Below are 24940 nucleotides of genomic sequence, written 5' to 3'. Positions count from 1 at the left end.
TATATTTACTTAAATTAAATTTATTATTCATTTCTAGGTTGATTCATTTTAACTAAATCAATTTGCTAAAGAGTCTCTTACTGGCTTACTAAGGATTTGCTATTTTCAGGCACACAATAGTCTAATGATATATGTGCCATTATTATGCTCTTTTTTTTTTTAGGTTAAGAAAAAGAGACATGAAAAAAATTACATATCTCTAGCCTGAATCTCTCCTCTGGTGAACTCCCAATTCATATAACCTAATCCACAATGAATGGTTAAATTTACATGTTTAGTAGGTCTCTCAAATTTCATGTACCCAACTTGAGCTCTAGATCTTCCTCCACAATATCTCCTTCCTCTCTAGTGTTCTTCCTCTCAATTAGTAGCAATTCTACTCTATAAGTTTCTCAAAACTTTGGTGTAATCTTTGCCTTCCCTGCTTTATAGCCTTTGTTAATTTTACTAACAAACCCTGTGGGCTTTACCTCTAAACTATACCCAGAATTCAACCTTTCTCATTGCTTCCACTGAGTCTACCTTGGTGTGAACCACTAGCATCTAATCCCTCTATAACTCCTACAGCCTCCTAAGTGGTTTCTGAACTTCCACAAAGATGCACATTCAATCTATCTAAACAAAACAGCAAGAGTGACATTTTTATAAAAACAGAAGTAAGATCATGGCACTTCTCTTGCCTTAACACACACACACACATGCACACGCACGCATGCATGCACCACCGGTGGTTTCCCATTCAAAGTAAGGGCCGACATCCTTACAGAAGCTTAAAGGTCTTACAAACTCTGGCCCCTGTTTACCTGCCTGACTTCATATTCTATTTTGTTGCTCTCTCTGCTTTAGTCACACTGCTCCTCTTGTTCTTCACCAAATAAGCTTCAGGCTTCCACTTAACTGTTCTCACTTCCTGAAATGACTTCTCCTCAGATATCAGCATTGCTCTTTCCCTTATAATCTTCCAGTCTTTTCTCAAATGTTATGTACTCAGGAAGTTATTTTCTGAGCACTGTACTTAAAAGACGTCTCCCCCTACCATTGTATTTCTCAACTTCCATCCTATATTTTTCCTCCATGATACATTCTACTATTTTGCATACTTTTTAACTTTTACATATATATTTGGGTTAATCTTTTTCTGTCTTCTCCCATCAGCATGTAAGCTCCAGGAAGGCAGAGAATCTTGTCTATTTGGTTGACTATCATTTGGTGTGAGCTCAACATATATTTGAGTGAATAGTTCAATAAACTAAGAAATTTGCTCTATGGTAAAAACTAGTCTGTGAAAGAGTCCCTTATCTGAATGGGATATTTGGAATGAGGAGGGGGCCAGTTTGGAAGGAGATGATCTAGGAAGAAAGGTTGATAAATAGAGAGCTACGTTTTCTACCTTTTTTTTTCCCCAGCATTGGTCAATGTATTGGCTCCAAAGGATACTCTTGGGCTTATGCAAATAGAATAGAAGGTTTGGACTGAGCAATGCCTGCTTAAGACAGACTTTATCCAAGGGTAAAGAGCACTCCTTAACGTGTGTGTTGGTGTTTGCACAGTCTTTGGAACAGAGACTGACATTTCCCACCATTTTCAGTTCCTCTTAGTGAACACACAGAAAGATTACTTTTCACTCCAATAGTTAATTTGCTGACATGTGACAAAGTTCTTGTCAAAGAAATAAGAGAAATGGTATGTGCTATGCTGGCCTGGCCATAGAGCCTTCCAAGTGAATAACCCGTGTTCTATCTTCTCTTTACTCAGAAGCCATAAATGTCCCATCTTGAAAACAATGATATCCCAACACTGAAAAGGTATACATCCTTACATTACTATTTAGAGGAGAGTCACATAACCTTTATAATCTAATTGTCTGTGAGAAACAAACTTATTGTGTTAAGCCACCGAGGGACAGAAGTTGTTTGGTATAGCAGTTAGAAATAATTAGTCTGATGATTATACTTATAAAACATTATTGTAAGTAATGCAAATATTTTAGTTTAAAATGTCTATATGCTAAGTGTGAAACAGTAACCTTCTAAAAAAAGAACAGTTCAGTTTTAGATACAAATATTATAAAATAATTACTGATACATAGATTTATGGCATATAAATACTATTACATATTTATTTGCCAAAAAACACCAATAACCTTAAGGATAATCTGTGGAGTGCCATGCAAAATAGATGTCCTTGTATCATATCTAAACTGTCTCTGGGTCAAACACTCAGGAATACATATGAGCCAACATTTCCTTTGCAATAGTACTTCTAAAAAGCATTCATTCAGAAAACGTAATCCATAACCCCTTTTTGGAATGCTGGCAAATTTGAAAAATTAAGAAACTACTTGTTTTAGAAAGCTAAGCAACATATTGATCATGCTTTGACTAGGAGATAGTTTGCTTTAACCAAGCAGTCTAAAAAAGCTTGCAAGACAAGTGTTTTAGGAAGAGAAGAGAGTTTCTAATTTTTTGATTTATGTCTTATGTCTTCCACATATTCTGGAAATGACTTTCAAGCAATTTGAAAAAAAAACGCCACAGAAAAACATATACCTGGAATTTTTCTCTTCCCCGTCATGCAACAGAGTTCTTCCAAAGAAACAAGGGAAGTGATATATGCCACTTGCTGATATTCATAGCAGGAAAATTATATAAATTCTGAGATTTGTAATTAGCATATCAGTGCGAGTAGTCCTTCTTACTCAGAGAGAATAAGATCAACACTATAGACTGCTTTAAGCACTCATCTCAGAACATCTGAGGCAGAAAGGCAGTGGCGAGCGTTTTCCCTCACCACAGGGTATCCATTTATAGAGAATCAAATCTCAATTGTACCCTTACCTCCATATCCCATAGAAATATTTCCCAATGAAATCAAAGTAAACAGGAGAGATAAATAAACCTGAAGGCTCTTAAAACAGTTAGTTACGTTTGGCTTTAAAATCTCACCATTATAAGATGATAATAGCACACAAAAAGCTGCCAGACACCCCTCCTCCCAGCAAAACTAATAAAGAACAAATACTACTTTTCCAACTAAGCTTCATTCTGCCCTATAATGATAAGTCTAAGAGACTGAGATGAATGCTAAGGACTTGGTCATAGCTTCTCAAAGCCTACTTCACATTAGATTCACCTGCGGAGCTTTAAAACTACCTATACTGCTTTTCACCCTAGAAAAATAAAGTCAGAATCTCTGGTATATAGCTAGAATCATCCCTTTGATATTTAGTAAACCTATTTCAAGATAAAGTTTGTGTGCTTGTAGGGAATAGTGTTGAGAAGGGGGAAGAAATTTACCTTTGGGTCCAATGTTACATTAGGCGTAATATATCTTATATTCCTCAGAGTAAAACCAGAATAAATATTTTTTTATTTCTATATTTAAATATACGAGAATTAAGTTGAATATACGGGAAATAATTCCTGCATTTTAGAGCTCATGAATTACTCATTATAGAAGAAGGGAATTTTCTACTGTGTTTCGTGTTTCTTAAAACTAGCAGTGGTTAAGCAAATACTCAAAGATGGATACTACGCATAAATAAAAGGGTTGAAGTGGCTCAACAAACTGAACCCTTGGACAAACTCAGCAGCTGCTTGTTTTGTCAATAAAGTTTTATTGGAAATCAGCCACACCCATTCATTAACTTTCCTCTATAGCTGCACTGGTGGATCAATGGTAGTATTGAATAGCTGTAACAGATGACTTGTATGGCCCACTAAAGCCAAAAGTATTTATTATCTGGACTTTGCAGAAGAAGTTTGCTGATCCATCAACTAGATGATCTGTATAGCATGCTTTTGGCCCTAAAATTCACAAAATTAAAAATCAACCAAATAGCAAATCATAGTCCTTTTAAGAAGTGAAATAGCATCTAAGATAGTGTAATTTAATATAGGAAATGTTCCAACAACTTAGTAAGTGCATATGCTACTTATTATTTTTTTTCCCTTAATCTTATGGGGGATAATGCCAGAAAGGCAGAAAAATCAACTTTGAAAAGTGGTATGACATCTTCTTTGGGCTTGGTAATATAGACATAGTTCCAGACTGTTAAAGAAGAGGATGTTTTACTTAAGACCATATTGCCAAGTTTTCTGCCTTGTTATATGAGGAGGGAATGCCTAATCCAGCATAGCTACTTTAGCCTAAATCAATGATGGCACAGAGTATTTCTTCAGTGAGGAGACAAGACAGAAGGAATCAAACCTACCATCTGAAATGCCTTCCCTTCGATGAGGCAATGCTGGTTGTTGGTCCATTCGCCCTCCCTTGTGTTTTTTAGTCGGCCTAGGCCTCTGACTTTGACTCAGGGCTGCACTGGTGTTACTGTCAGTAGAAAATGGGCTAGTTGGTCGAGGTCTTTGAGAGGAGGTAAAGGCTTTGCCTAAAAAAAAAAGGGAGGGGGGAGTGGGGCATACAGAATGTTATTTTAAGACACTGATTCTGTCTGTCTTATATCTCTGTTCTTACTGACCTGTAAACCTGCCTAGAGATGCCATTTGAAAATACCAAATATTGGTGCATTGCCATAGAAAATTATATTCCTGCTGTATTTATCTTGCCCAATTTTTGGTAACCAATACACTACCCACTGAAAATTAACAAAAATGAATATAAAGCAAATCCCCCAACCAAAAACTTGATACTATGTAATTATATTTTTATTTTTACCTTGATAATACTAGTAATAGTTTCGTAGGTATTTGCAAATTGATGCAGCATTTACATCTTAAAATTAAAGAAGCTATTTCTGAAATAAATTACATACTATCTTATTTGTTTAATCAAATTTCACCTTTGGAGTTCCACAAACTCTCTTTTTTGTACAGCAAAATGTCCTGTAGTAATTACATTTGATTTTTACCTGAAAGGTCTGCTCAGACACATATATCAAACTGACCTTACCACCCACAAACAATACACTATGAATACCTCTTTTAGCATAAACTCAATAACATTAGTGCATAGCATAGGACAGACAGCAGGTTCAAACTACCTTGTATGTCCAGAGTGCAATAGGCATTTTCTGATAAATAATATTGTATCTGAGCAGACTACTAAATCCTCATTGAAAAATGAAATGTCCTATGTTCTCATCTTGTGGCTTAGTGTACATGTGCAGGGAAATTTATTCTGGGAAAAAAGGTTAACTAATAAATTCTCAACATCTTTTAATTTCAATATCATATTTATTACGGTACAAGAGGGTTGCTTTATGTGCATGTATATATTCTCTTGTGCATGTTTTCATTTCATACAAAATTATTGTATGTAGTTATATTTTCTTAAGTCAGTGTGACATAATACTGCTTAATGTTTTATTAGCTATTAGCATACATGCAAGAAATGCACTTATGCTTTCTAATTTATTAGTTTCCTTGTACTTTCTCACTGCTCTGTTTATAGCTATGCCACAAAAACACTCAGGCAACATAAAGTTTCTGACTTAATGCTTTATAAAGCAAGAAAATTCAAATAACCATTATATTACAACATATTTTAGTCTGGATGCTATATAAAAAATAAACCTCTGCAATGCTTGGAAAACCTTTTCATTTCATTTGAAGATACCTAATGCATACTCAAAGAAAATATTGATGATATATTTCAAAAAAATTCTAAGACTCTTTTTTATGACCTGAGAGTTTAGTGAAGGGTCAAAATTGTTTTTCTTTACTTTATTATTTGAGTCCTATCAAGATTTCACAAAATGGATTTAGAACATTAGTTTTTTTTGTAAGGTAGCTTAGCTTAATTCCTATTTTAGAAACTTATTATATATGCATTTAAGAAGTATACAGTCATACAGTAACACACATCTTGCCAAAGTTATCTTGTTTCAGTAAAACAAATGATGACAAATTACAGATCTATTACTAGAGTAAGTCCCACACTCATTTGGAGGAATGATCAGATATATGCAAAATTGCACAATTGGTCTTATATATATTATTACTTATTATCCTCAGAAGCCAAAATTTAGATTATGCTGAAGAGCAATCCACATGTAGTCATCATTTTTTTCCAACTTGCAAATGCAGTTGGTGTATCTTTTATTAGCATCCTTTAAAATAAATAATAAATTATTGGATTAAAATTTTAGCAGCCAATAACTAATAATACCATCAGCCATTTGAATTGTTAGACTGACAGCCTCAGACCCATTCACCCCATGCTGAGAAAGCCTTCCCAGAAAATGCATTTGCAGAAAGAAATGGGGCAAAGGAAAGTAATGGAGATAAAAGCTGAGTAATTTTAATCACTGGGTACATTATTGATTCTGTGAGAATTTTGCAAAGTGTGAGTTATTGAAAATTTAATGGCAATCTTAGTTGCAGCTTTGCTGGAATATAAAAAGGAAGCATATTACAATTAATCAGCAGAACTGTGAAGGAAAAGGAAAATAAAGGCTGGAAAGTGTTGAGTAGGAGCCCATTCCTGGCTCTGCAAAATTAGCATTAGAAGAGAGTTTGGGTAATGAGCATCCAAACCGCGTTCATGCATACTAAAGAAATCCCTTCAGTCAGACTCACTGAGGAGAGGACAGGAGAGAAATAGCTCAATGTCCACAGGACAAGACTCTCATGCAAAGAGTGTTGACTCGGCGTCTACCAACCTGTTCTCGTAAGTCTGGTTCCTTCCAGCCTAAAACCAGCCTTATCTGCTGCTGCCACCAGTGCTTGTGCAAAACTGCCGCTGGCAAAGATGGAGCCATCTGAGGAGCTACCTACACTAGATCTACGACTAGCAAAGTTACGATCCTCATCAGATGCAGAGCCCCATCCATTTACCATTGAACCTAAAAACAAATGTAGTTGTCTAGTGAGTTGTAGATACTGGAGAGCTCACGTGTTTGTACACACTATGCTAACAAACAAGTAGACTGCCTCAACTCCTCAGTCTTCCTTGACTTCGTTATGACTTCGTTAGCCACAGACAAGCATCATCCATGTTTTAAACATTCCTATCGTAGGAGAATGAAGCTCATTTAACCTGTATCTGTTTGCAATGCATGAACAAAATATGTTCCACATTGGTTCCAGTCTTACATAGTTAAAACTTTTTCATGATCATTTTCCAAAACAGAATTGCTATGTATATTTTAAGTTTACAGTTCAGAGAAGAACACTTTTAGTGTATTTAAAGTAAATGTATCAAGAACTCAGTTGAAGAAACAGTGGGAATGTATTTTGAATTTATTGCAAACTTTAATGATAATTTGCATGAAATCTACACATGTACACTGTAAAAAGCCTAGAATTATTTTAAGATTTTAAAGTAAAAATTTAATTATGCAGGAAATAGCATTCATAAACAAAAAATGCATAAGAACACAGTAAATAGACTTAGAACATAAGAAAAATGTATCTTTGAAAAGTTCTAATAATTTTAAAGCTCAGCATGCTTCATTTGTTTTTTAATTAACTCCAGTTTTCTCTTTAATACTAATCTTTATTTTAGAAAGTTAACCACTATGAAAAATATCAGTGGCATTAATATGGATTTGTCTGCAAAATGGAACATGATTCTAGGGGACAAAATACAGCTTTATGTGTAAAGAGCTGCAAAATATGAAGATACTGAGAAATAACTCTTATTCTTAATTTTTCATCATGTTTTATAATTTTATATATTTTCCTAGTCTAAGCACCCTGAGACCCAACTCTATTACATAATATAATTAATATTACAATACTTATTTATGTTGATATACCACTAATTTACAACACAATAAAGTACCAAATGTTGCTAATTTTAAATTTTTTTAAAAAGACAAGCGATAAAGTATTTATAAAAAGCTACCTTAAACTTTCTAAGTAAACTAAATACATATTTAAATGGAAGAGATTAAAGTTAAGTGCCATAGATTTTTCTGTTTTTCTCCAATATTTAAGAGACAAAAGGATAGTTAGGAATGTTGCCATGATCAACTATTTGCACTTTCAGTCAAGGGGCCAGGATACAATAACACGGGCCCATGCACTTTCAAGAGAGAGAAAACAGAAACCGGAGGGGTTAGGAGGGTCTGAGAAGTTAAAAGGGTGTTAAGTGTAGCAGAAAAAGATAGAGTTTTGATTCTATTTGCCAAAAGCACAGAGATACACTTTTTACTTTCAAAACAAATTCCCTTGACACAGGCCACTGAAAGGAAGCCAAGATAACACCAGCAACTGAGCCTCCTCTGAGAGAACAATTTCTAAGTTAATAATCACAAGTCAAGGACCAACAGCCCAAAATGAAAGGAGAAATGATGCAATAGGCTTTGCAATATAATAATGTTACAGTGGATAAGAAAAAAAATCAAAGTGATTCAGTCAGTGATCACAAGAGAATTTGAAATCCTAGAACGGAGGATAGTTTTGAAACCTGTGAAAGCTCGGTCCAGGTCCCTCCTATGAATGATTTTCTGTACTTCTAAATGTCTACTGAACATCTGCAAATACATCTGTGTCAGCCACTTGAAGTTCACTCTCCAAACAAGCATTTATCTCCTTTTCTTCATCTTCAATTACATTGCCAACTGACTTCCTTCTAGTCCCTCTTTCTCATTGTTATCTGAATTAATTTTCTGAAACGTTTATCACTTGTGTGTTCCTCTATTCAAAGGCTTATCTAGTTTGCCAGTGCCACACCCAAACACCAAATGACCTATTTGTGATCCTTTGGATTCTGGCCCACCCTGCCTTTCCCACCCAACTTTCTCTACAGCCTGTGTTGTCCTGCTGCCTCACCTATATAAAATTACTTACACACTTCTGGATTGTTACTAACTCTATTAACCACTGCCAAACTTTAAAGTCCACATAATCTCTTATATCACCTTGATTCCACCTCACCTTCAACTCTATCTAAAGGGAACTGATTTCTCTGCTTCCTGTGTTTTTCAAACAGTATTCATACAGTAGCATATTAGGTCTCTACAAACTATAGTTTGTTATACACACACACGCACACACACACACACACACACCCTTCCACTAGACAATGACACTCTGGAGGTCAGGAATTATCTCTTATTTATTTTTATATCTCTTGTACAGGAATACTGCATAGTAGAAATTTCAATAAACATTGGGCATATTAAATTAAATGTCATCAATATTTCATTATTCGTTATAAATTCTATATGTGATTCTATTCCATGTATAATTTCCTAGCAATCACCTTCTATTAGTTACACAAAGAATGTGCTTATAAGAACTCCTAGAAAACATTAAGTAAGAAATATAATATTAGTCAACTCTGAACAATTATTGGACAATGGAGAAAGCAGTGATGTAATTACTCAAAAGGAGGAACTAATATATTAATTTCTATATATATATCTATCTTGACTATGTTTTGATAAGTTAAATATTCATATTTATCAACATCTTATTTCGATTAAGACAATGATGTTACATTAAGTGCCAGCTTGCTTTTTCTTTTGACTTCTTGCTCCACACTCACCCATATTAATGTACAATGCCCCTCCCCTCTTTTAAAAAATTCTCCTTTCTCAACTATAACCAAGAAACAGTTGGGTCCTTTTTTTAAATTTACTTTTTTGTCTGTTCACATCGGCTTGGTGTGTGGCTCTCTCCTGAAGATTTAGCATTTTGACATATTCAGTCTTTGAACCAGTAAGACTTAGGAAAAATCTGACACCACAGCAGTGTCACTACAGAGGGGGCCCCCTGTGAGACATCGTAGAGAAAGCTTAGCCTGACTTTTTCAAAAATGACCTGTTCATCCCCCTGTGGTAGTGAGTCCCCTCTGTGTGAAGACTTCCACATAAGAATTTGCCAAGCCCTAAACAAAGCCGCTACTTTCCTGCCTTTGTGTCCTTGACTGTTCAGTTAACATGCCTTGCCATAGCCTCAGAATTGCAGTCATTCGTGAAGTTTTCTCTGACATTTGTTTCCCTTCCCTAGGAAAAGCGAGTAGCGTGGAAGACAGGGCTTGTGAATACAGAAAGAACACCAGCTATTTTCTCCTTCCTACTCTCTGCAAGCGCTGAGAAACTAAGCAGACGATTCAGGGTTGAAGAGATAAGCACCACAGAGATTTGGCCATGGTGGGCGATTTCACCTCACTGCAACTACCATCCTTTCTCATTCTGTACATTTAAACATCAAGAATGTTCTTCAGATTCATATAACTAGTGCGTGTGTGCATGCGCGCGCACACACACAGACTATTGGAAAAGATTGGTTCATGAACTACATGGTAAGCGTTTCTTGTAATAATTGGTTTTCTTTTATAAATGTTAATGTAAACATAAATTTTAAAATTACGCTAGGTAAAACAGCTCAGATAAAGAGTGTTTACAAATTACAAGCAATCCATACAAACTTGACATGTTCTCTCCCCAAACATAATCAACACATATTTAAACATTTAATAAAAAATAAATTTATGCCACATAGCCAAATTTATTTGTGTTTACATTTTCAATCTTTCCAAATTTCTCAGGTTTAAAATTGCTGAAAGGCAAAAATAGCCCTCAAATTTATTCAAATTGTTAAAGAAGAACTGCATACAGGATATTAAGTTGTTGCTTAAATGTTACTGAGCAGTAAAATTCCATGATAAAGTGGCATCTTGCTGTGTCTCTATTATATCTTTAGCACTAAAATTAATTTATGATCGGTCATCAATTCATTTACATGTCATTTTATGCTAAATCCTTCCTTGCTGATAAATGCTTATCCTTAGATCCATTAAGCTAGAGTAAAGTCTGTGCTTTATAATATTACCCTGCTAATTGTTGCATTACCGTTTTATGAGATACAAAAACTGGCTATACCCCATTTTATTTTCAGCCAACATTTAATCCAGAAAATCTTCCTATTCAGTGCAATCTGTCAAATAAAATCTTCAGCTCTAAGTGTCTTTGGACAAATCAATCTATATATTGACCTCTACTTAGACGTAAAAAAACATATCTAATCTTTAGAAGTTCCTATGCCACCCCAAAATATTGAATATGCAACAACTTTGCCTTGTTCCTCATAGAAAAAGATACATGAAATATATATATATATATGGAAAGTAACATAAGTAATTACAAAGGTTCTTCCTTGGGACAGTTCACACCTGTGAGCTTGTTCCACTCACCTAAAAATTGATTACATGATATCCTCCTTTCACCTGTTACATTTTGAAGTTCATATTTAGTTTCTTATAAAGATGTATTTTAAATACATCAGACCCGTTGAGGTAGTCCAAGAAAATGACTTCATTATCTTAAGCAATATTTCGAAAATTTCCCGACGACTGAAATATTTTCCTTAAATATTTTGCAACAGAAACAAGGAGTCAGGTCACACTTTTAAGTGGCCAATTTTCTAAAAGCTGTGTGGTCCAGGAGGCTGGTGAGGCTGCCAGGTTTTAGTGATTCAAAATGATCTGGTTGGGAGTTCAAGTAAAAACCTCAAAAGGCATAAAATACAGAAAGAAAAAGAGTCCCGATTTCTTTTCAGCTGTGGTATTTATGTGGGGTCCAGCAGTCAAGGAAACTTTTTTTTGTTTTTGTTTCACTTCCCAGCACTCACTCTCAGCCTTACTTTTTGAGATCACTGAGGCAGTTTAAATCTTGGCTCCGTGTTTAGGACATTTTCCTTCTGCCTTCTCCCCTGTTGCCTTCTGGTTTTTTTTTGTTTTTTTTTCCCCCGTGGTGGAGTCATTAACTTCAGGAAATACTTACACTTGACTCCCACCGTAAAAGTTATAGAAAGAAGTATTGAAGGCTTCCCCATCCTGTTAACCAAAATGTGGGTTTGGCATTTAGGAAGAAATATTACAAGGCTGAAACAATCCTGTGTGTTCACTTTCTAGCCAAAAACCCAGTGTGATGTGCTGTGATCAACAAATTTTTATACCTTTTTAAAAAACAAGCAAATAGGTTTAAATTATAAGTATAAATTATAATAAAATTATAAAAATGAGATTTCCTTTAAAAATTGCTGAGTTGAATTTTGTTGGAATGAGTTACTATAATTGAATATAGAACTAAATATGAGAAAAATAAATGAAAGGTTTTCTAAAAATTATTATTTTTGATATTGGTTAGGTGTATAGGGGTAGGAATTAATGTATTCAGAGCTAAAATTGTATGTTGCATTTATTCATATATGAAGAGGTGAAGGAGGAATGGAGAGAAAGAGAGAAAGAGAGAGAGAGAACGAGAGAGCATGCGCCACATGTTAAGCAATAGGCTGGAAAATCATTTTCCTCTTAAATATGCCACATCCAGGCATTAGAAAAAGTTGGACATTTCCAGAGCAGGGGTTATGATAACTCGTCTTTAGAGTAAGACTGATTGATTTAGAAAGTTCTACCACTTATCAAGTGTGTGACTTTGAAAAGGGCTTTAAACCCCCCTGTGACTCAATTCCTTGTCTATAAAAATAATAGAGAGGGAAGAGGGTGGCAGCAGGTAGGAGAGGGTGAAGGGGGGTGAATGGTGGTGGACAAGACTAGACTTTGGGCAGTGAAGACACAATACAAGGTACAGATGACGTGTTATAGAATTGTACTTGAAACATGTGATTAACCACTGTAACTCCAATCAATTTAATTAAAAATACATAAAAAGTTTATCAATTCTGAAAATTAAAGAAAAATAGAGAATAGAAAAAGAATAGAGAATTTTGATGATCAATTGAGTTAATACATATTAAAACTTTTAGAAGCGGGATCAGCAAACTTTTTAGATAAAGTACCAGATACCAAATATTTTAGGCTTTGCTTTCTCCATCATACGAGGATCTTTGCTTTTTATTGTTTCATGTTTTCATATAACTTTTTAAAAATGCAAGAAATATTCTGAGCTCACTAAGGCACACACAAAGAAACAGGTCACTGTTTGGAAGAGTGTCTTGCTCTTACTAAGGATTATATATGTGCAAGTTAAAATTATTATTGTTGTTATTATTAAATCTAAATTCTTAGCTAAGTGGTTGAAAGATTTAGGCATTCAATAGGTGTTTGTTGTGGGAATTAATAAATAAGATAATAGTTTTGCAAATACATTTTCCATTGCTGAGTTTTATAGACTGAATGTCAGAATCCCCTTAAAATTCATATATTCAAGCCCTAACGCTTAATGTTATGGAACTTGGAGGAGGGGCCTTTGGAAGCAATTAGGTTTAGATGAAGTCACGAGTGTGAGGTGATCTTGATGGGATTAGTTACCTTACGAAAAAGGACCAGAGACCTTGCTCTCACTCTGGCTGCCAAGTGAGGAATACAGAGAAGGTAGCTGTCTGCAAATCAGCATGAGAGTCCTCACTAGGAGCCTCATCTACCATCACTTGGATCTTTCATTTTCCTGTCTCCAACTGTGAGAAATAAATGTTTATTGTTTAAACCACCCAATTTATGGTATTGTGTTATAATAGCCTGTGCAGACTAAGATACAGAGTTCATGAGATACGGAACTACTGATATTTTCTTCTTTTTCTTTGCCTTTTCCATTCATGAACGATTATGTCAAAATTTAAGATGTCCCCAGAATTTTTTTAGTCTGATGAAAATATTTGGAACTAATATACTCACTTCTTTACAAATATGGGCTCTATACTTGGTTACCTGCTGATATTCCTTAACAGAGCAGCCATTGGAATTTTACATATCCAAGCAAAATACTGAATAATTTTATGTACAGGATTAGTGGCCCATCTCTGTGTTATAACTGGAATGTCATTCTGGTCAGCTTTAGAGTTTTAGGGAATGGAACATCACTGTTAGTTCTATTTCATAAAAATGGTCATTAGTTTCATAAAAATGAAAATCTCAGAGAATTCAGGTAAAAGTAATGACTAATTTATGTATTCATACCACACAAATTTACAATTCAGAGTAATTTATGGTAGGATCAGAATCCTCTCTGTGGGTACTTACCATCTTAAAAACACAAAAATACTGGTAGAAATAGTACCCACCTCAACACCATTAAACTAGCCTTAAGTGTCTGAAGAAAACATAAACGCATTAGAACAATGTTCACTAGCATTTTGATTGTTGATTTCTATAACATTTGGCCCTTACATACATTTACCTTAGGGCCATCACCATGTGCATGTACATTTATGCCCACACACACACTCTAACATACTCACAACTCTATTTACACTTAAACACATCTACATGCACTAGCACACACTCACTTTACATATCGTCACCAACCCTATCTTTATACACATGCATCTATACACACTTACACTCTTTACACACATACTTTTTTGGAGAAAATATATTTACTTCTATTTTTAACTTACATTACACTAGTGTCTGAGAAGGCAAATGAAATCTTTGATCACATCTTTCACAAAAAAATCATTGTGGAGCCAGAGAGAGAGTAAGAGAGAGAAAGGAAGAAAGGAAGGAAGGAAGGAAGAAAAAGAGAGAAAGGAAGGAAGGGAGGGAGGGAGGGAGAGTTTCTATTTGGCTAGTTTTGTGTAAATTGCAACTTTAATAGAGATGTATTATTCATAGAACAAATTCATCATGGAATACACACCTAAACACCTAGAAGTTTTTATATATGACAGTAATTAAGCAGTGAATTAAGTAGTAAAACAGACTTTTCTTAGCAATAAAAGCTTCATTTGGAATGAACAAGATGCTAGCTACAAGAAGAAATGTAAATTGTTTTAACTGCAGTCACATTAGACAGCCTAACGTTACTAACAGGTGAGCATGTGAAAGTAAAAATGTCATTCACCTGATTCATAGATATATTTTTCACCTTTCAAATGATAATTTTAATAAAATAACTACATAGGCTACAGCTGACTTTTTTTGTACTACTGTTGCAATTTTCTACTGCATTTCTAATGGAAAGGAGTTCAGTATCATTAGTGAGATATGCAAAAATATGCAGAATTTTACCCTGAAGGAGATCGTGCTAGAAATTCAGGCAAAACGGCTTAACATTATAGAGTACTAATAAATTTGCTCTCGACATTCAAAGATGTAAACTTTTGCTCTTCCACCTTTAGTTAGATCTGGATTTCAAATCATAGCAGTATATAAGCAGTTCTTAAATCTTAATTAGCCTGGCAAGCAGACAGCCCTCCAGGTAAGAAGAAAAACTGAAAAGTGGGCTCATACATCACACATTTTATAGTTCAGGAAGGGATGCAGAGGGAAAATACAGGCACTCATGCTTCTCTATCACTGTCAGAAAGCAGTTTCTATCAATGTTTTTTGAACTTGAACACAATGCAAATCTGTGCAAATTGGGAAGTTGTTGATGCAAAAATGAATGAAATGGGACTGTCATACAATGCCTCCTATAAAGGACATCGTCAAGGTAAAGACAGAAATGAGTGGCTTTCTGAGAACGACACATGTGGGGTAGCTCAGGGCACAGCTCCTTCTACCACCTGTGACAGAAGGCTGGCAGACAGCCCTGGCCAGAAGGAAGATGTGTTGTTTTGGAAATAGATGGTAACTTCCTCCTTATCTCCTTTTGGGAGTGGCTACCTGTTCCGTGACTGCTTCTTGAGCTTTTCTTTACACTGAGGTAGTCACGTGCAGGACACATGCCTGCTTTGTCTGGGACCCCTTAAAACACGTCTCCGACTGAGGGAGGTGGGACCCTGCTTGCTGACATGCTGTCCTCGGAGCTCCCTGTAATGTGAGTAATAATGGCAGTGTCTATTCCACCTAGTCCTCCTTGTGGGTTTTTCTGCTTATCAGAAAGAGCAGTCGAGACACCCCCCCGAGCTTGACCTCCTGCATTACACATGCAAAGGCAAACTTAACATTTTTAGCACTTATGTCTTTACAGTCATGTAACAGGCACGTTTGTGTGTGTATGTATGCCAAAGAGTGGATGCCTCCTTAAATAAAGAGACTGAATTTTTACTTTTTTCCATATTAATTGTGTATATATTAGGATATAAATTTTTCCAACAAAATTTGATACATTTAAGTCCTTGGAAATAGGTTGCAGTGCTGAGATCATCCTACTAGAGTACCAACCGAGGCCTTTCATTTGGCAAATGAGGTAAGAGGAAGACAGAGGAGTAAACAGCAAAAATATATTTCTTGGGAGAGAAGCATACATATTTTTCTTGGATCCAACAATATAAAATGCATAAATGTGTGGTTTATCTCTCTATACACTTTCTCCACTCTACATATAACACTTACGGAACCTTAGAAATACTTATTCTGAAGACTGGCTTATTTTCATCAATGAATGATTTTACCAAGAGAAATATCAAGAAGCATATTAAGATTACATTTCACTCTGTATCTTATTCCTGTTATACAAAATATATCATTTCTAAAAGTCAAGGTTTTTATATAATAGACTTGGTTCCCCCAGTAGAGTGAACTTTTCATGAAAGCCCTGGATATAATTGAGTTTTCTTTCATGTCTTTAAAGCTCTTTAAAATTCATGAATTTTCTTATCATTTTTGCAGCAAAAGTATTTCCAAATCCTTTTTGAATTTTGTGTTTAATATTAACCTATTTAAAATGTTACAGAAATAGATGGAGTGGAATAAATCTTACATAAGAAAGTATTTGATTTCCGATGCATTTTAATGTTACAAACAGGTCAGTTATATTGCTATGGAAATAGTCCTGTTACCTGTCACAGAGCTGTCTAGGTTGTCCATACTGGATCCGGGTGTCTGTTCTAGCACTTTTAGGGGTCTGGGGATTTCTAAAGCCTCTTCTTCATCATCAGCATCATCATCTGGAACATCTGTTTCCAAGTCAGAAATCAAGGCTCCGGACATGTAACCTAATGGTGGAACTGGGGGCTGTGGAGGTTGATTATTATTTTGAATGTGCCTAGAATTTAAATGGAAAAAAAAAACAAACTTTGTCAGCATTCCATGAAATTATAATTTGAATTAAACAGCATGCATTGGTAACTAATTTTCTCTTCTTGTTTTCCACTGACTAATTTTGGAGCTCACAGTCATTTCTTACATTTCAGCCAAGGCAATGGGCTATGTGTGCATGATTGCCAAAGCAACAACAATATAGACTATCACACTCTTCAGTTGGTATTTATGGGATGATACACAGAGAAAAAGAATACAGATCCAGCACTATTTTGTATAAATAAATCTTCCAAAGGAGAACAGGAGTATTTGTCACAAACAACTCTTTAAAGCTGACAGCTTTTTTTTGTCCAAAAAGAATATAATAATTTTGTTCCTTATTTAGTGTCAAGTTTCTATTCAACCTGTGTGACCTGTGTGACCTGCTGGGCCTTATGAATAAAAGGTGTCACATAAAGGCCTAATACCAATCCCTGTGCCCTCAACCACGAGCGTATTCCCTGCCTTACAAGACTGTCTTCCTGCACCAGGGACTAATCAAGCTGATAGTTGTTTTCACTTTGAATCATTGTGGATTTGTGTTTTAGGTACTTATTTGTGTTTGTCTGTCTCACCCACCAAAGTCTTAAACACGGAAAGGCAGAAAAGATTCATGTCAGACTTCTGACTTTAGAACATGATGAATGAATAACTTTCATCTCATACTTGTGAAGTAAATGAAACTCTTTTACAATTTTTAAAGTGAAGTTCAATTTAAATGACTTGTTTCAAATCACATGGTTAGTAAAATGTAGAGCTGGATATTGGGTTCCAGTTGGTTCATTTTGTGCATATGTAAGAGTTTCTTCCAAACCATAGAATGCTAAAGGAAAACACACTGCATTTGTTACTGTCATTAAAGAGAGAATATATCACATGCTTTGACTTTTTTTTTTTTTTTTTTTTTGCTCAGATACAAAGTATTAAAAAGGCTTCTGCTGTTTAAGGAGATACAAAACAAGTGCTATGCATTTTGACCTCTGTATCATCAGGCCCACATCTCTAATTTAACAGATCAGGAATTTGAGGTCTTATGTTATTATTTTGCATTCATCACAGTTCATTCTTTGAAAAGTCATGAAGTTTCCTAACTACTTCTACAAAAAGTCTTGAGTGTCGATGACTATACTTTGCTGTAAGCGTTGCCTTGAATTCTGTTTGTGAATCTATTATGTAGTGAGCCCACGGATGAGCAAGAGAATATAAAGTGATATTTATATACATGATCCATTTCCTCTAACTGGGGCACTTTACTTCTGGGAAGGACAAACAGACCTGCGTTCTAGTCCTACATCACTGCTGACACCTTGATGGAACGGAGATACATTAAGCAGTGGAAAATGTACTCCCTGCATTTGGCAGAATTAGGGGACACACTGGAATACAGAAAGAGCACAGAACATTTATAAATATCTCCTAGGCACCGTGCTGTGCACTTCAGGGTTCCATAGGAACAGAATCCCTGGAGTGGAAGCCTGGGAGTTGTGGGAGTTGTTTTTTTGTAAATGTTTCTCATGTGATATTGCTGTGCAGCCCAGAGGGAGAGGTGCTGCCTTTCTAGAAGGGCAAGGTCCTGTGTGAGCACACGGTGTCTCACATTCCCTGCATGGGGAGTCAGCAATGACATTCTGGAGGACTGTGGGCTGACGGGAAATGTACTGAGACAAGGTGCACAGCCTGCTCTGTGGGCTTCTGGAACAGATGGAGATGAACTCATTTGTTCACTCATTTAGCAAATGTTTACGGAGAACTCACTAAGTGGGCAGTCTTTTAAGAGTAGAAAAAACCAGCAGTGAACAATTCAGGTGAAAACCCAAGCCCATCTGAGTAATAACACCGAAACTAGGGCTAGATTCTTTATGAAGTACTATGCAAGTGCAAACTCATTTAGTTCTCACAAAAACTGTGGTGTATATTAATATACTTATCCTTGCTTAAAGAGAAGTTAGGCCTTGCTCCATGCTCCTGAAAGCAATCTCTTAGCTCTAGAATAACATGTCTGAAAAAAGTTGTCGTTTACTGGGAGGCTTTAGGCTCCTCCAGAAAGTCTAACAACATGCCTTATGGTGGGTCTTTGAGGCATAAGGTATCAGCTTGCCTTCTGCAGGGGCAGGAGATGGAGGTCGGCCATGCAGGTGGTCAACCATGTCCATGTGAGCTCCCCTGGCTGGTAACACTCCTTGCATGTTGTCACACATTGGCACTGGAAAAGTAACGCTTTCTGTGACTCCTCTGCAAGAGGACAAGTGAAGTTCCGTCTTTGGAACTTTCCTGGACTCTGTCCCATACGTCTCTTTTCTTGGCTGACCTTCATCTGTATCTTTTCACTGTAATAAACTGTAACTGAGTGTAACAGCTTTCTGTGAGTTGTGTGGCTTTTCTAGCGAACTCTTGAACCTGAGGATGCTGCTGGGGACTGCCCTCTCACTTCCAATGGAGCTAATTGCTATTACCAACATCATCTAACCAAGGGCGGACTGAAACCCAGACATGTTGAAAAAACTGACCAGCATCATATAAGTAAGTAGTGGCAGTGGCAGTGGTCCGAGCCTTGGTTGCCCCCAATCAGATTCCACACCAGGCCGCCAGAATATCTTGTGTAGAGACATGCTGTCAACATATTTTAAGGCTGTCTGGGTTATTCCAAAATTCAGTCAGATTCGAGAACCCTGAGCTAGAATCTGTGCTTTAAGTAACTAAACCACACAGCTCATTAAGTTAACTGGAAGGAAGTCTTCTGGCTTTTAAAGCAGCTGGCTTCAACTTAAATATGGTGTTTCATAAAGCAATCTGATGCAGAATAACACTTGAAAAGTAGATTGTCTTTGATCTTTTTAAAAAAATCTGATAACAGAAAAATGTTCAAGAAATTCTAATTCTAAGAAAAGAATCAATGTTTATAATAAACCTTAAGTGGTATTTCTGGTTTTAGTATCTCTGCATATTTTGCTGTATTTTTATTTATATATACATTTTTTACTTCATTATTTTTCATCCGTGCCTGAGGGTATCTTTATTGACTTTACAGAGAGAGGAAGGGAGAGAGAGAGAGAGACATCGATTGGCTTCCTCCCATATGCACCCCATCTGGGACTGAACCCACAACCCAGGTATGTGCCCTGAGCAGGAATTGAACCTGTGACCTTTTGGTGCATGGGAAGACACTCCAACCAACTGAGCCACAGCAGCCATGGCACATATTTAGCTGCATTTTTTAAAATAAATATAGTTCATTTACACTGTGAATAAGACACTTTATTATCAGCTGATCCCAGCAGCCAAAACTATCAAAAAGAAGCAAATACTATTTCATAAAAATTTACTCTAACTTCAAGCAATTGGTGTAAATCAACAGAAGATAATTAAAGGTATGACATCCAGATATCATTTTCAAGAGTCAGGCTTATGTGTTACTAATTGGGAGAAGAGAGAGCAAATAAGAGATTTGTTTCCACTTGTATTCCTGCTGTATTTTCATAGGATACCTAAGAAGGTTTCCAGTTATACGTTATGAAAGTCTATAGATCTATTAGAAAGAAAGAAATTTGGGATTCGTAATTTATTCTATTTTTAATGCATTGACCATTATTAATATTATAATTCTTTTGTCTCTTTTAATTAAGACCAAAGAAGCTCTTTTAATAACTGACACTGATCATATGTGATTTGCAGAAGCTTACATTTATATATTCACAACCACATACAGAATTAATTATAGACAGTCTAAAGAATCTAAAGGGACTTTTTTATTATGCTATTGGAAGTGAGTTCAAGGATAAGTTAATTGAAGTTAAACTATAAATTAGAAAAATTCTGGCGTAGCCCAATGTACTTTAACCCAGCAGATGTAACTTCTTGCTCCAACTCACTCTAACTAGTTATGTGACTTTGGTCAAATTACTTAACATTTCTTTAGTCAATTTCCTTATATAGATGATTGAAAAGTTGTACAAAAGCATTTCTAAGCCCAACTGTATAATTCCATGTGAATCTCTTGTGAATTTAGTATGAAGAACATTTCCCCTACTTATGTTTTGAAACCATAGGACCCCCTGACCTAATGAGGATATTTACCATGTTTGCTTTGCTATGTCAAACTGATAGGCCCTTGTCAACTCATCCAGGTGAGCTTGCAGCATGGGTTGCATCTCTTCCCGTGGGGATGGAGTAAGAGTTGCTGTGGACTGCTGTCCAAAGGAAATAGCAGGAGAAGAAGCCACTCCTCGGACAGGAGGTGTTGGGACACGATCGTCGTCTTCTTCCAGTTCATCTTCCATGCCCTGGTGTAAGTATGTTTGTACTGGTAATGGCGGGCACCAGCTATCACTGTCATAGCTGAAATTAAATTAGAAAAAAAATCACATTTTCACTTATACCCATGCATCCACACAATTTTACTGGATACAAACAACAACCACAATAGTAAAACAGTACCTGAACTGTTCCCTCAGTTTACTACCATCTAATTTGAAGTTCTTGGTGGTACCATAGTAAATCACCTGGCTGTTATCTTAATTTCCAATCATAATTACATCTGTTACCTACATATCTCAATTTCCTCTTGAAGGATCTCATTACCTAATTGTTTCCCCCCAGTTACAAAAGGCAGTAACTTCCCAACAAAGTTACTCATGTGGAAAAACCAAATGCTAATTAAAGACAATTAATTTAGCACTTGTAGATTTAACTACTTTCTTTGTTCACCCTTGTCTACCAACAGAATATGCCGATATTGATGATCTGAAAAGTGCTTGGGAAATTTAATCACTCTTATTCTACAACTATGCCAACCTTCCATTCTATATGACATGTTAATCATTAAGACTTTGTGCTACAAAATCATTCCATAGCCCTTTAATTCTCCTAAGTCTCTTACTTTTCTGAGTAGAAACTCATGTGTCTCTATATTTCAACACCTAAACGCCATAAAACAGCAGTTTAAACCCCAGCCCTATAAAAATGTATATTAAAAATAAAAACAGTGTTTGTTGTTTTTAAACAGCATGTTTTTAGGGACTCTGGTTAGGGAATATAGAAAAAGTATTTCTAAAAGTTTTACTTGTGACACAAAACCACTAGCATTTCTAGGTAGCACTTTGGAGGGAGATGTTGATAGTAGCAGAGGCTATGTATGGGGATAGGGAACATATGCAAAATTTGTGCTTTTGCCTCAATTTCACTACTAACCTAAAAAATAAAATCTATTAAAAAAACAGGATTTGTCATCCTTTCATTCAATAATCATGTGTCAGGTGAAAGGATTTATTCACAAATCATTAACCCAGTGAGGCACATGGATGTTAAGTAAATAATCAACAATATCGGATACTACAGGATCAGAGAGCAGGGAGGCTGAAACTAATGCTGAGGTTGGGCAAGGCTATGCTGACCATGGAAAAGAGGCCATTCTAAGTACCATATGTGGTGGTCTGGAGAAAGAGAAAAGTTAAAGTATTTGGAGAATTCAAATAGTTCGAGAGGCAAGAGCTGGCAAATGAAGAAGGTTGGCGAAAGATGAGGCAGGAGAGGTGAGGGAGGATGAGCCAGCTCGCAGAGGGCCTCATCACCTCTGATGAGGAGTTTGGAAGTTTGCCTGTGGGTGATGGATAGTTACTGAGAGGTCTTGTACAGAGAATGATATCATCTTTGGCTGTTATATTTTCCTCTCTTGTTAAAGCTACCTGAACAATCTTGTATTTTTAAAGTGCTACAAACTCAGGACTTTGTCTCAGAACCCCTGAATGGAGTATCTTTTTAGAAATATCATTTATTTTAGCATATATAAGCACATTTTAATATGTTACAAATAAAAACATTTTATATTCTAGGAAGTACCATTGGTTAAAGTTGTATTCCCTTGAATTGACTACATAAATACCCACCTGAGAAAACACATTGCTATTTTTCCTGTTTTATATGTTGGAGATCACAGATTTCATTCAAAGAAAAGATTCTGATCAGTACAATGTTTGTAACCCACTGTTCCATTTGGATTTCTTGCTTTGAGTTTTCCCAATGCTCTAATTAACCCTGTACACCACTTAAATATTGTTCTATAAAAACATTAGAGTTTTTTGAATAAAATATTTACTGCTTTTCACTCTTCTGTCCATTAAATGTCTAAGTCTTGGCCTACCTTTTCAGATTTCTTTTTTTCAGATTTTCAACAAGAATCTCCTGTTCAAAATTAATTGATTTGATTTCCTTCTCTTTTTGTATTTTTCCATCCTGGTGCATTAGTCTAAAGAATTTGAGTTATTTCAAATAAACTATACTCTTTCAATTTCACCTATTTTAATCTTAAAAATCCTTCAAGTTACAAGCCAAATCCTATATAGTTTTATAAAGATTTCCCTCATGAAGCCAAACAGCATTGATATATGACTCTTCTAAACTTGCACTGACAAGATTTTTCCACATTTACTTGAAAATTGATTATATATTGTCTTGTGCCATATCTAATGTTGGATTCTTTAACTCTTGTCTAATTTATTTTAGTATTTAACCTTTCACATTTTAATAGTGTATTTTCCTCAAGTAGATTTAAGCAACATTAATGTTATAAAATTTAATTATTCTTGTTTGGCCACACTTGACATAATATCTTAAAAATTGTAGGTGATAAGCATATTTATTGATTTAAAATGAAAACACATAAACTGCTTCATTAATAAAAATGTTTAGGTTTCTTCTCTTAACTTATCTATTTAACTTTAAATGACTACATATAAAAGGTCTGTCTGGAAAAGAGACCAGCCATTGTTAATATAATGAGAATGGTTTGTGCAACATGGATATAACCTGGCAGCCAAGGAGAGTGGACTGGATTGTGCGTGTGTGAACAATAATGACTTCACTGTACTAGTCAGTGGGGGTGGTAGATGCCGTTCAGTGAACATGTACTGTGTGGCCATCACATTCAAAATGACTGAATGAGTAGGGCAACAAATCTGCATCAAATTTTGTGCTAAGCTTGAACATTTCTTGTGGAAATTATGTGGATGATTAAGAAGACCATGGCTATGGGCAGCTGGTGGTTGGCAGCTTCATCAGGACAATGCGCCCACTCATGAATCACGTCTCATGCAGTTTTTAGTTTTTTTGATGAAACATCAAATCACTCAGGTGACTCAGGCCCACTACAGCCCAGATTTAGTGCCCTGCGACTCCTGGCTTTTCTCAAAACTAAAATCACCTTTGAAAGGTAAGAGATTTCAGACTACCAATGAGACTCAGGGAAATACAATGAGGCAGCTGATGGCAATTGGGAGAACTGTGTGAGGTCCCAAGATGTCTACTTTGAAAGGGACTGAGGTGTCATTGTCTTATGTACAATGTTTCTTATATCTCATATCTTCTTCAATAAATGTCTTTTTTTAATATTACATGGCTGGATACCTTCTGGATATACCACAATATATACAACAGCATATTACACGACTAAAAAGTATTTCAATAGCTATTTCACTGAACTAGAATGGGTGTTTTCCATAAATTGTTCAAGTCTTTTCTACAAAGATAATATAGGACAGGAGTGAGCAAACTCTGTACCCCTCGTGGAACATAAGCAAAGCTGAGCAAAGTCCATGGATTCATGTCAGTCAATGGTTTGTGCAAGAAGTGGAAAGCAGAGATAAAAAGAAGACTAGGAGAAGAACTTAAGAGAATAGATGAAAGAAGTTTGGGACCTGGAGCATATTGTTTGATGGGGATAACTAATTGTTCATCTCTGAGTTATTCTTGTCTTAATCATCTCTAGAACAACAAATACTTAGATTTCATGCAGTTTCTGAAGAAGGGCAAGAAAGAAACAGATGTCTCTACAAATGTTATGAAAAGCGTAGGTTTATTTTTAGAGTTTTCTTTACATTTATGAATATGTATCTCATTTGAGTGATGAAATTTCAACAGTAACATCCAAAAGACCATGAAAATGCTTCTAATGCTAAACTGAAGTCCTTTTAGTCAACCTTTTCTAGAGAAGCTTTTGTTCTTTGACTTATTGTGAGTGAAGTGTGAGGCATCATAGTGCCTGTCTTGCCCATGAATAATGAGAAAGATGACAACAAATCAATGTTGTATGTGAACTAACTTGTTAAAGGCC

General features: G+C 35.7%; 1 protein-coding gene across 1 annotated transcript in view; it reads right to left on the bottom strand.

Moving 5' to 3' along the window:
• Positions 1-24940, bottom strand: part of ROBO2 (roundabout guidance receptor 2) — a 581303-nt gene that overhangs the window by 6407 nt on the left and 549956 nt on the right. The window contains exons 24-26 of the mRNA XM_054585229.1: positions 20911-21171; positions 16596-16801; positions 4214-4387 (exon numbers count right to left, since the gene is read on the bottom strand). Coding sequence (XP_054441204.1) covers positions 4214-4387; positions 16596-16801; positions 20911-21171 — 641 coding nt within the window. The remainder of the gene's footprint in view (positions 1-4213; positions 4388-16595; positions 16802-20910; positions 21172-24940) is intronic.

The sequence above is a fragment of the Pteronotus mesoamericanus genome, unplaced genomic scaffold (assembly GCF_021234165.1).
Source record: "Pteronotus mesoamericanus isolate MK-2021 breed Mesoamerican mustached bat unplaced genomic scaffold, CSHL_Meso_final contig_82, whole genome shotgun sequence".
In the NCBI taxonomy this organism is placed as follows: domain Eukaryota; kingdom Metazoa; phylum Chordata; class Mammalia; order Chiroptera; family Mormoopidae; genus Pteronotus; species Pteronotus mesoamericanus.
Note: the sequence above shows the minus strand (reverse complement) of the source record. Positions and strands in the feature narration are given on the sequence as shown.